This window comes from Rhipicephalus microplus, unplaced genomic scaffold, assembly GCF_043290135.1.
Source record: "Rhipicephalus microplus isolate Deutch F79 unplaced genomic scaffold, USDA_Rmic scaffold_450, whole genome shotgun sequence".
NCBI classification, from domain to species: Eukaryota; Metazoa; Arthropoda; class Arachnida; order Ixodida; family Ixodidae; genus Rhipicephalus; species Rhipicephalus microplus.
This window is the reverse complement of record NW_027465014.1, coordinates 43,569-56,887: the sequence shown is the minus strand read 5'-3', so window position 1 is coordinate 56,887 and position 13,319 is coordinate 43,569. Positions and strand designations below refer to the sequence as shown.

The 13,319-nt window shown below is 40.7% G+C and overlaps 1 protein-coding gene across 1 annotated transcript in view; it reads right to left on the bottom strand.

Moving 5' to 3' along the window:
• The window catches only part of LOC142794530 (semaphorin-2A-like), a gene marked incomplete at both ends in the record, with an annotated part of 33,385 nt that extends 20,348 nt beyond the window's left edge, over positions 1-13,037 (bottom strand). The window contains 8 exon segments of the mRNA XM_075885907.1: positions 267-375; positions 1,671-1,792; positions 4,981-5,145; positions 6,339-6,450; positions 9,822-9,929; positions 11,793-11,855; positions 12,805-12,856; positions 12,950-13,037. Of these exon segments, the coding sequence (XP_075742022.1) occupies positions 267-375; positions 1,671-1,792; positions 4,981-5,145; positions 6,339-6,450; positions 9,822-9,929; positions 11,793-11,855; positions 12,805-12,856; positions 12,950-13,037 (819 nt within the window).
• Positions 13,038-13,319: the final 282 nt, after the last annotated feature.

Here is a 13,319-nt window from a genome sequence, read left to right as displayed (position 1 = left end):
CAAATGCAGTGATGCAAAACTGAAAACTCGGAACATATGACAACCCAAGCTCTGACTGGGTATACCTCTCAGACAGTTTAACAGTCAGAACAAGCACAGACCACCGACACATCAAAAGTATATGGTCTTACTTCAGAAGAAAATTGGAAGGACAGACGAAAACAAGCTGAAAAATAAAAGGAAATTGCGAGACTACATGAGCAAAAGTCATCCAGGCCAGGACACTACGGCAGCAGCGGTTGGGTGAGTGGTGCGTGAATACTCACGAATTTCGTTGAAGTAGAAAGGATATTCCCCAGGAAGTGAGCAGTTCAACCTCGCTTTGAGGAAGGTTGCCCAGTTGTGGGTTAAAATATTTTTCCCGCCTGTGTCTTTCTGTAAGATGAAAAGTGTAAGTAAAATAAAGTAAGAGAAAATATATTACAAACTACAGTCAAACCCTCGTAAATTGTACCCACATGTAATGAATTATTGCTTATAATGAACAAACACAAAATCCCCCTGAAATACTTTTTATATATAAATTATTTCATATAGCGAATTACTAAAGAATATAACTTTTTTGTGAAGCTCTCCATATTTGATCCGGGTTCACCTATAAACAAGATGAATGCCATATAGCGTAACCTCTTGGCATCAATACATGCTTTAAAATCTAGCTGCGGTATACCTTAATAGTTTGCTTAGAAATGCAACACAGTGTTTTGTGATGTGCCAGCTTTTTTTCGTTTTTATCTTTCCCCATGCCAGCAATGCACGACCTTATCGTTCCGTGTTTCAAGGCACGCGCTGTCTGCACACATTGGAGCTTCCAGTACATCTTTGGGCTTCCAGTGTTGTGACACCGTCTGAGCATTTTTTAGGCACACGACTTGGAGAAACTTTTTTGCAAGCGTTTGCCATGTTTTGCAGAAGTTGCGGGGAAGAAAAAAAACAGAAAACTCTTTGCAAAACGTGTAGTTAACAGCTGGCAGACGGCTGCTTAAATTTTGGTTAGCCGATTGTAGTTATGTAACAGGCAGTCAGAATAGTTGCCAAGACAGTGAACATAAATATAGATGTGAATGTGCTTTTGCATAGGCAAAGCGACAGTTCTTAATTACTCAGTCCTGGTAAAACTTTGGTGTACTTAGCAGGCTTCTGGGAGATTCACGAAGACATATTAATAGTTATTAAGAGAGCGTGCACACTGGAATACACAAGTGCACCATAATAAGCAGCCCTCTACACCTGTTTGAACTTTAGCGTATATAATGGACTGTACATATTTGAATCAAGAGGACTACATTTCAGATTATTTCAATCTCTTCTGCATTAAGTAACCAGTAAGAAAGTTGATGTTGCATTCTGAAAAAAGGCCTTTCCACCTTTCTGCCATCAAGGTTAATAGAAAACAGGCAAAGTCCGAGATAAGATCCGATACGTTACCTTCAAATGCATTAACTAATTTCTTCGATCAATTTTTTCAGCTAAACATAAGGCACATTTGCAGCATAAGAATATAATAAATAAAAATAAAACGGTGGTCAGGCTGCACAAAACCTAGGTAACTTGTACACAAACAGCATGTGATGTGTTTATTTTTATACTGTTCTGGAAATGTAAAATATTAAAGTGTTCTATTAATGCAAACATTTTCCTTAGCTCATAGTTCAATAAGCAGTGCCCACCTTACACACACGAGCCACTCGCGAGTAGATTACTTTGCCGCAGTTGATGTACTCGACAGCACTCTCCCGGAAAAAGAAGAACACGTGGTCTCCAATGTCGAAGGAACCTACAAAGTTGGGCTCTGCAAGAAAAGGTGACAAAAGAAAGGCATAACAAAATCAAAGGAAGGCACACAGTAAGCTCAGACATGTATGTAAAAGAAAACTTGAGTAACAGCGCCCACATTTAAAAAAAAAGAAAGCCATATCCACAAGCAAACTTTGCACAAGCATGACTAGTAAAACTCCTCAAAGTAAGTGCGCAAATAGTGAAATCTTTACAACGAATCAAGTATGGCTGTTCTAAGAAAAGAAGGAGGAGGCTTTAAATGCAGAATATTGTTTTCGCATATCTGAAGTGACATAAAATAGAAATTCAAAAGTGTTGTGGCTCGGGCGGGTTGGTTATCCACGAACTTATCCTGCGTTAGCGCGGTACATGTGAAAAAGAAAAGACGACACAGACGTCGAGAAAGGTAGGCGCTAAACTTTCAACTGTTTATTACATGCCCTTCACATCCATCTTATACATGCGTAAAAACACAACTCCTCTTGCACGTGGTCGCATTCTGAGAAACGGCATATCTTTATCCGTCAGTGCAACTTGGCGGACGTACTGACTAGAGGCATACCAATAAGGACTCTACGCGCATGTCGCTATAGGTGGTATGGACCTGAATGGTTGTCCCAGCCAAAATCAAGCTGGCCTTCAGAACCTAATCAGTACAAACCGATAAACGAATAGGCAGGGATTGAGACGCAACATGTATTTCTTCAAGCGTCATCCAAAAACCCGGTGATCGATATAAGGAAGCATAGCGACCTGCAGAAGCTCCTGCGCGTCACCGCCTGGGTCTTTCGCTTTGTGGATCGATGCCGTGGACTTCAAACTTCACTCAGCGAAGCAATTTCGGCACGGGAGCTAAGCAAGACTGAAATGTTTTGGGTCCGATATGTTCAGCTGGACGTATTCACGAACGACGTCAAACAAGTGCAGCTTGGACACCCACTCACCAAACAGTCTAGGCTGATTGATCTTCACCCTTTCTTGAACCAAAACAGACAGCTTCGGCTTGGCGGACGACTCGAGAGAATGGACGCCACATATGACGAAAAACATCCGGTTATACTGCCACATAGACATCCTTTCACGTCTCTGGTAGTGATTGAGGCTCACTGCAAAGCTTTGCATGGTGATGTGGCAAGCACTATGATGCAAATACGACAGCAGTATTGGATCATCCGCGCTCGACAAGAAGTCAAGCGAACCATCAGCAAATGCTTTCTCTGCCGAAGATACAAGGTAAAACCTGGGAACGTGCAATATGCGCCGATGCCTGAAGACCGCTTTCTATCGTCACGGCCATTTGATGTAGTAGGATTGGATTTTGCAGGTCCACTATATATAAAGCAACATAAGCTACATGGTGACACATCAAAAGCTTATATCCTGCTGTTGACCTGTGCGACGACTAGAGCAGTACACTTTGAACTGACGAGTGCGATCTCGACCAGTGCCTTCTTGCTAGCGTTCCGGAGGTTTCTTGCTCGCAGAGGAGTACCCGCAACAATGTACTCGGATAACGCTCTCGCCTTCAAGAGAGCGTCACGGGACCTCGGGAACATCTGGAGTGTCATGAAGAGCTCTCCATTCGCATCTTTTCTGCTGAACTACCACATAGAGTGGAAGTTTATCGTGCCAGGTGCACCTTGGTGGGGCAGTTGGTGGGAGAGGCTTGTCCGGACTGTCAAGTCCTCGTTGCGCAAAATGATGGGAAAGAGCAAGCTCAGCAGCGAACAAGCTGCTACTAGAGGTAGAAGCGGTTGTTAATTCAAGACCGCTGACCTACATGTATACGGATGCCAAAGAGTCCTCTCCGATATGTCCAGCGCATTTTCTTGTTGGATGTTCAGAGCAACAATGACTATGATGCCATCATTGCTCAAGCTAGTCAAAGAGACATCAGCAAAAAGTTGAGATACCGACAGAAGATGATGGATCATATGTGGATGCGATGGAAAAAAGAGTATTTATTAGAACTACGGGCACTTCACCTATACTCAACTTATCCCAGCAGCTGCCTCCGAGTACATGATGTGGTGATAATCGAAGAGCCTGGCATTTCTAGAGGAGTTTGGCCCCTTGGGCGAATCACAGACGTTTACCCTGGACAAGATGGTATAATACGAGCTTGTCAAGTGAAAGCTCAACACGGGAAGTTTTTCAAGAAAACCAGTACAGAAATTGTACAGACTGGAATTGAGCGACGCTACTGGGGGGGGCGGGAGTATGTTGGAAAAGAAAGGAATAAACGTGTGCAGGCTTGTACTGCGAGAGAAGACGAAGAAGTTGGAAACAAGAAACAGCATTCGGTCTGGTTTCTTCGCCGATCAGTAGTTTTCCTTTACAGCGTCCAATACTCTGCCATTAAGCTATGATGGCGGTCATGCCTCCGTCCACTTTACAGGGTACATATGTGCATTCAAATGTGGGAGCGTCAGTCAGTGCCACCAGTACCCATTACGGCGAGTGTGGACCACACTTTTTTTGCCTGTTTGGTGCCGCTTACCACGTGATTTTACTACGAGCTGGCAGCCGACCAATAATTCCTCGCATACTACCTGAAGGCATCAAACCAAGCAGAACGAGACCCTCGCTATAAATAAAAGGAATAAGTGTAAACTGAAGGACTCGTGTCTCGTACCACTCTCTTTTCTCCTATGGAGTCTCTCGACGACTTTACCATGTGAACTTGTATGACCATTTAGACTCTTTATACGTTTCACTTGGTTAATGAGGACTGCATCTGTTTACCTTTCATTGACTCTGGTGTTTTCAGTGTGTGTGTGTGTGTGTGTGTGTGTGTGTGTGTGTGTGTGTGTGTGTGTGTGTGTGTGTGTGTGTGTGTGTGCGCGAGTGTGTGTGTGTGTGCGAGGGTGCGTGCATGCGTGTGTGTGTGTGCGCACACGTGTGTGCGTGAGATAGAGAGCAAACATTTTCGTTTTTATGAAGATCAAACACTCAGCTCCTTCACTTGTTCGAGAATATGATTCATATCGAATTCAACTTGCTTTGTTACTCGAGCCTCTCACAACGTGAAGCAGTTTGTTGTAGCAGAGCTTCCAAATGCTACAACTGAATCCTCACTGCTGAGATCACGTCTACTTCATAACTATCATAAACTTCAGAGCTCTTTGGATAATGGGAGACACTGGTTCACCAAGAAAGCAGAGGAAAAACAACACAAACTTCCTGAAAGCGCATACTTACTGTCAAGCCACATGGAGTCATACTTGAGCGTGCGCATGAAGAACTCGCTTTGTTCGTGAGTTGTCCTGTTGAACAGTGCCGATCGAAAAATCACAGTGTCAGCCTTGGTAAATTCGGCGACCGTCCCACTGTACAATCCTGGCATGTCCCCAGGGTTTCCATGTTCTGCAGATGACATGGATAGAATTGTTTGAAATATTTACCAACAGCTGAAACTTCCACCAATACATTAAAAAGCATCGGTCACGCCCAAAGTAAGTGACAACCAAAGTGTAATGAAGCGTGCAACCAATGTTTGAAAACTGAAGTTGGCACTACAAACAAATTGCTGTCCAGAAAAATTAAATTGCGAGCTTTGACAATGGCACACTCTAGGGAAGACATCATAAAGGTGGAGATAACAATCATTGTGATCCCTCAGTGTTTTTCCCAATGCACCTAAAGTCTGACCCATGAAACCTTTAGCATTCTACCAGTTGCAGAGCAATGCACGTGATGGCAGGCAAATCGTACCTTTATGCTCAGCTGAAGAGTTAGTTCATTAGAAAAAATGGCTTTGAGACAATTACCTCAGAATTTACTGAGGACTTAACACTGAAACTATATCCATATCTCAGAGACTCGCATTCAGCAAAGAAGGTTTTGATTAACAAATGTATAAAGCATGCATTCATTACTACTACCATATGCCAAGTGACACTGAATTAAATATAGCTGCACATCAAATAGTGTCAAGAACAACATAAACCTAAACCAGAAGAACAAAAAGAATGGCATACTAGCCTTTCACTGTCCATATTTCAATTACAAGAAATTGTTTTGCACATATCAAGACAAAGCATTTAAGTTTTCATTCGTTATCTGTTTCCATCAAATAAATATATTAATCATGCATTGCTCACTTACGGTACTCCCCCACAAAAACTTGTAGGCCAAGTATCTGCTTTATCTCATATTGACCGATTTCGTTAAAAATTTAGTTTTATTAACTACGGTAACCCCCAAGTTTGTACTTTTACCTATGACTGAAATTAAAGAACACGATTAACAGTGGACACTGTTAGAAATTAGCATTGTTAATAATATGTATTCTTTCACTCTTATAAAGGTTTCCTAAATTACTGTACGAAAACCACAAAAATAAAACACTGTGAGTAATTGCTACTAAAGAGTTTGCAACACCTGACTATTCCTAGAAACATGTTTCACCAATTATGTGTGCTAACAACAACAACAACAACAACAACAACAACAACAACAAAAGCCTTAGATGAATTAGGTAGCACTTAACTAATTAGCTAACTAACTAAAGCAAGGCTAGCAGTCAACAGAGTGTTTCAAACATTGCTTCAACTCACCAACCCAAACAGCCGTAGAGTTATCATCTGGATCGAACGGGCATTTTCCTATACCCCGACCAATGTCTCGCAATGTCAGCTGACTTTTCGACACTTCTGTCAGGTTGCTACTCTGTAAGGGACACAAACCACACACACAGTTCTGAGTAAAGAAAAAACGTACTCTATTATGAAAAGTGGCCTAATAAAACACGTTACCGTATCACCAATAATAGGACATGATATAAGTAGAAAAAAGAAAGAAGACGTCCAGCGGTGGCCAAGGCAGTTTACGATTCAGAGCAATATTGTAGCACGAAAAAGTCTGTTCTGGAGCACACTTGTAACATGAGGAACTGAGTACTTAGACTTCTGGAGCCCTGCACTACGGCCTCTCTCATAATCATATTGTGGTTTTGGGATGTTATATCCCAGATATTATTATTATTATTATTATTATTATTATTATTATTATTATTATTATTATTATTATTATTCCAAAAATGTCTTAGATCATAATTCAACTAGCCTATCAGTCTGAAATTTTTGAGCAGGCTTGGAAGAAAAGAAAATGGAATTTAGGATCACTTGGAGATGATTATGTCTAAAGTTTCAGTAAATACTCTTATTAGTGTGCATATTCAGAAGCTTCTGCAATATAAAGAAGGAGACAAGGCCAACAGCCAGAGAGCAGCCATCAAGTTCTCAACACAAGAAAGTGTCACATGCTGGCTTCACTGCACTGTATAAAATATGTGTTCAAGCAAAGCATAAGTGACGAAGTGAGCATGAAACATACAGTTTCTGCAAATGACTGAAGTCATTAAAAAATATCCTAACCAGAAAACCAGCTGACGATGAACAAAACGTTGTTGCAAACGAGAACACATCGCTTGCTTTTGACAGCACTGATTGTGCAATTCATGATCACCATGACACTATGGATGATGCTCTATCATAGTCGACTATTGTTAAAGGCAAGAGCACCAATTATCATTCTCCTTTCACTTCCAAGCACTTCAGGTTGAACACTTCCTTCCTATTTTCCAAGTATTACAAAAAAGTATCCTGAAAAATAAAAACTGGTAAAAAAAAATTAGTATGAAGTGTGCTTGGTCAGTGATCAATCTGAGCTTAAAAGGGAGGGATGGCAGTAGGGTGCATGTTTTTTTTTTTTTTCCTGCATAGCGGCATTGCCATCCTAGGAGTTGCACTTCACACGCTGAAAAGGCAGAAGTTCAGGGGAAGATGAAAGCTTGAAGAGAGGAAAAATTCTTTAACAAGGGTTGTCCCTGGACATTTCGACAAGCACACCTGTCTTTTTCAAGGCAGCCTCACAGGTGACAATACTGCGTGATGAAACATTGGCTTCAGCGAATACGTGTTCAAGAATTTTTCACCTCAATATGCTGTCAATGTGCAATAGGTAGGTCCCTGCGAAACTGACACGGTTGGGGAACGAACAGAGCATCCCACAAAGAGGCCATATGGCAGAGGACAACTGACTGGTTAGGAAAAAGAAGTGCAAATGGTTTATCTTATTCATAGGGAAAAGGGGGGAGGAGCAACGGGTTGGCGTGAGTGGCCGTACCTCCCCCATAACCCTTCAGATTTCCCGCTGACTGGGATTCTACAACTGTGTACATGAAGGGCCTTACAGGGTTCAGCTTTTGCAGAGGTCTATAATGTGACACCCCATTGAACAGCGAGAAATTCACGTGGCAGCAACACTCCATGCTTGTAACTGTGTGATTTGCAAATAATGTTGGCCATGTTTAGCATGCTCACAAGCTTAGAATGCAAGGGTTGGGAGGGAATCAGTTGGCAAAATTTGGAAGGTCGGAGCAGCTTTGATTTTTTTGTCAATCGATGACAAACATATTTATAGCAGTGTTTTAAAAGCATCACGTCATTTATGCTTTGTGGCTGACGGCAAGGCTAAATTTCTAGTGCGCCAGTTTGCCACCGCGTTACGCCAGTTTCGAAATCAAGACGTGCAATGAGCATGACGCGCGAGCAGTAAGTAGTCATACCACATTGTGCCAGATGCGCTCTACATGGGCAGATAAGCTTGACAAAAGGCATACCAAAATTTTGCAAAGTGTCAAATAAATTTTTGCACGGACGCAACTTAATTTGTGCGAAGATGCCGTTTACAGTGGGCAGTGCCAATGCGCATTGTGCAGTGCCACTTTACCGCAGTCACACATTACGCAGTGATACCGCATACATTATGGTATGCGGAGTGTCTCTCACAAACACACGTGCATGCACACACATGTGTGCATGTGCAAACATACACACACATCACTTGTTTGTGTGCTAGTGCCAGTTCCCTAACAAAAGAGAAACTTTTGATGGCACGCTGAACTCTCAACAACAGAGGTACATGCAGCAGTGCAGACTAGGTTAACCTGAATGTTTTGACAAAAAGCACACTGCCAGAATGGAGCGAGTGGAGGGTATATTAGCATTATGAAAAAGCTCTAGCAGTGTTTGTTGCCAGGAAAAGACTGTTTTTGTGCAAAAAATGGTTTACTGCCATGTACACAGGTGGCCTTATGAACTATGGCACAGTTGACAGAAGCTGCACACGAATGTGCGCAGCGAAGTAGAGGAATATGAGATTGTAGCAAAACGGTGCAACTGACATGATTGGACCACCACTGCAGAAGACATATGTTGCAAAGTAGACATATTGACAGGTGCAAAACATAACGTAATCAGACTGAGCACTTCATCTCCCAAAAAAAAAACTAAACTATAACATCACAATGCAGGTAACATATGTCCTAAAATATTATCATTGCATAGGAATACACAAAAAATTACATTTTATAGCAAAGAGCACTGCAACAAGCAGAGATGCAGATTTGAAAAAAAAAAAAGCTTCTTCAACAAATGCACATTGCATTTTACCATTCCACCATAAATGAAGTTGTTTTTTTAAATGAAGTGCACAGACAAAGGTTTCCAAAAAACAATAGCAGTCAACAAGTAACTCTCGATCATAACTACTGTTTTTATTTTCTAGTTGATAATTTGCATAAATGCTAAGATTCAAGTTCCCCCTTTTACTGAATACCTCTCATTTCCAGTAGATTGTTTTAAACTGAAACTTGTCTGCATTGCTGTTAACATCCTAAGAGATATTCACAGGAAGTATAGCTTGTTATCTTTTCATTTTTATATGGTGCAGGCCTTGTATACTACAACACAGCTTCACAATTTGAAGTGGGAGCTAAAAATAACAATATTATGAAATTTAATTTTAAGCTGAAGTGATTTTATTCTCTTAAAAATTTGTAACTCAAGGACCCTATGATCAACTGTCAAAGAGTTACTACTGTTTTATTTACTGGAATATTTTATAATCAGGTTTCATTGAGCTGGTTCAACCATATATATACAGTAGAGATCTAACTTTCTCTGTATCATGTTGGTGCAATTATTCAAGCCGATTTGTGCTCAGTAAAGCTTAAGAGGCTTGTTTTCAATGCTTACATAAATTTCCATGTCCCTTGGATTCTGTGCATTTGTTCCACATATGTAGAGCTTTGTTCCATCTCCAATGGGCTGGATAACCTTGATGTGGTTCCTGCACTCGTAATCCTGAAAGAAGATTTGTATGAATGTAAAACACAATGCTGAAGATAACAGCTAGGAATGCAGCATGTGAATATCAAATACGCTGGTGTAAGTCAAAACTAATGGTCTTTTCAATGTGCCTGAACCGAGTTACTTTAGCAACAAAAAAAAAGTAAGGAACACAGCATAGTAACTACTGATTCCAATGAGAGAAATAAGATTCTTCTGGGCTTAAGCTAAAATAATCTGACTGATTTCAATCAACTTCAAATTCCACAGAATTTGGTATTTAATAACATCATTTGCATAAAACCTTGCTAAAGTGCCTGATGTTCACAAATCCAGATGAAGTTGGTTATTTACTCACCAAAAGAAATCTGTTTTTAACCTATGAATCACTACTGATCACTCTTGTACAGCAGATTATACTTCAATTCCACGGTGGTTGAGCCTTGCAGTCACAGTAGTGCTTTGCATATACTTTTCATGAGTCCTTATGATGCTGTGAAGTGTAAGCTTAACTGCATGAGTCAAGCAATTTAGTATAGTCGTGCAATGCGTTCCATATACAAGTAAGCTAAACCCCTTCCATTCTGTAAATGCACAAGCAAACTTGACAGGCTTACTCAACGCTGTCACAGCTCCAGGCCAAAAGTGTGCACATGGCATAAGACACAACCGGTAACCATTGGCAAACGATTGGCAAACATCCCACAACAAATGGCCATCCACCACCACACCTACTCTGCCCTTTATTCCTGAGCAGTCCTCTTTCACTGCATGTTTTTTGCCAAGGCTGAACAGTTCAGTTCCATGTGAATGCAAATCTATTTTCAGTGGGTGTAGAGCTTTCAGAAAGCCCAAAAATGACCTCACCAAAAAAAGTTTAAGGGTGAAGTACACCTTAGCCATGTGGCATCACCTTCATAGCCACTAATTTTAACAACATTGTGGATTGGTATATCCCAGATGTAGGCATCCAAAACTACATCATCATCATCATCATCATCAGACTGGCTAAGCCCATTGCAGGGCAAAGGCTTCTCTCATGAACCTCCAACCAACCCGGTTTTGTGCTTTCCGTTGCCTCGTTATACCTGCGAACTTTTTAATCTCATCAGCCCACCTAACTTTCCGTCTCTCCTTCCTGCATTTGCCTTCTCTGGGAATCAAGTCGGTCACTCTCAATGACCAGCGGTTATCCTGCTTACGTGCTACGTGTCCGGCCTATGTATATTTCTTCTTCTTGATTTCAACCATGATATCCTTAGCCCCGGTATTTTCCATAACCCACTCTGCTCTCTTCTTGTCATCAAGATTACATATATCATTTTTCTTTCTGCCACTTGCTGCGTCGTCCTCAATTTACGCTGAACCCTATAAAATTATTTTCATAAGCAGTAAGTGCACATTTTTTTTCATAGTGTTTAGCAAATAAAATAAGGCAAATAAGGTCACACTTAATGTTGATCACAGCTTTCGTAAAACGCACTTGAAGAATTTCTTCGCTGATTAAATTAAGGCCCAAAAACATGTAAAAATCCCCTTTGGTGTAGCTGCATGGCAAGGCATAACGCACCCAGCAAGATGGTTTCACGGCAGTGTGCATCACCCTGCCGTGAAACCACCTTTTCAGGCAGGTTATAAGAGGCATAGTGTACATATACGGTACATAATCGTTACAACACTTATGATACTAGAATTCGAGCCACCACAAATCTAATTTTCAAACAACCAGTCATCAAGCCTAGATTTCACAAAACTTTCATGCAGATGGTGAGCGTAGTACGTCCGTTATTAACATAAAACAAGCCATGCTCCACACCCATGCTATCTTTTTTTTTTTTACATAAAGAAAGCATGCTGAAGAGCTGTGTTGATACCCACCTCTCGCTTTCCTTTATAAACACAGGTAGAAACAACGTCCTTGTTGGCACTGAGACTCCGGTCCTGCAATGCAATTCAAGCCTCAGTAACAAATATATGCCCTCCATGAACACTGTATTTTGACTCAATAAAATCTAAACATAATACACAGCAAAGTGCACTAACATATCCATCATAGAAGAGTGAGGAAAAAACATAGGAAGACGTAGGCAACTGCAACTACAGTTCACTAAGCAAAGTTCAGCGATAACACTAATTTGGCTCCAGTAAGCTGATTGTGTGCCGTGGGACAGTACATCCTCCAAAGATGCGCAGCCAAATGCACTGTAGCTCTCCAAGGACCCCTAATTTTGAGCATTTCCTTTGCAACAGGCTGCATATATTTAAGAAAGCAAACAAATTAACGATGCCACGTCACAGTACTGATACACATGTTTATGAGTACTATCAACCCACTGAAGAACTCAATAATAATCAATCCAGACCCCGTCAATATCAGACCACCAAAGAGGCAGTCAGACTGAAATAAAATAGTCTGCTTTGAAATAATATCAAATAGAGAGAGAGGGCAGCACAAAACACAATACTTGAAGAGATAAATTTAAATTAACACCTTTCGTAACAAGCTAATAGAATACGTATTAACATCAGAGCTAAGGAAAAACTATGCAAATGGCAAATAACTCTGCCTAGTATTAAACTTGTCAATAATCGGTGTCAATAGCATCACGACTAGACAAATATAATTAGAACTCCCACTTCTATGACCAGCAACTCACTTAATAATTGCGCAGTACAGCAATGTGTTATATTACACAAACATGAGCTGGCACATTAAACCAGGAATTAATAGCTGTGTGCTTACTTGTCTATGACAATTACATGTAGCACATCAATAAAGACAAAGGATGCCAATATGCTTCCTAAGGTTTACCTATGACATGTACATATATGTTTTTGAGAGGATTGCAAGAAAATACAGTTGCAACATAAAAATTAGTAACGCACTTACATTGCACTTGGTTCGATTAATATTTGCCAAGCTGAGCCGGAAAACTTTGTCCCTGGAACATAGAAGTTTTATGATATAAGCACAACTTCTTTCTCCACAAGTTTATCGTGTTGAAAACCAGTGCTTTAAATTATTGAAAACTTACATGCCACCAACAAAAAGGATCTCGCGTTTGCGGTCCATGTAGAATGTTCGATAGTACAGGCGCCCACATGAAAATTCCCGAGTGTGATCTGCAGGAAACAAGACAAAATATTCTTACAATATGTAACAATATTCTTACAATATGTTAGTAGTAGTACTATAAGCTGCAGCTTAACATGATGTAGCTTTTTTTCAGTTATAATTTGCACACATACAAGTGATAATCACTTTGACAGTATGAATGACAAGTGTTCTCAAGAGGGACCCATGCACATACATGTGGTAAATAAAAACAAGGAATGCCCAATTTCATGTTCAGCCTGATTAACTCTGTTAGATCATGTGCTTACTTGCAAAATGTGCATTGATGT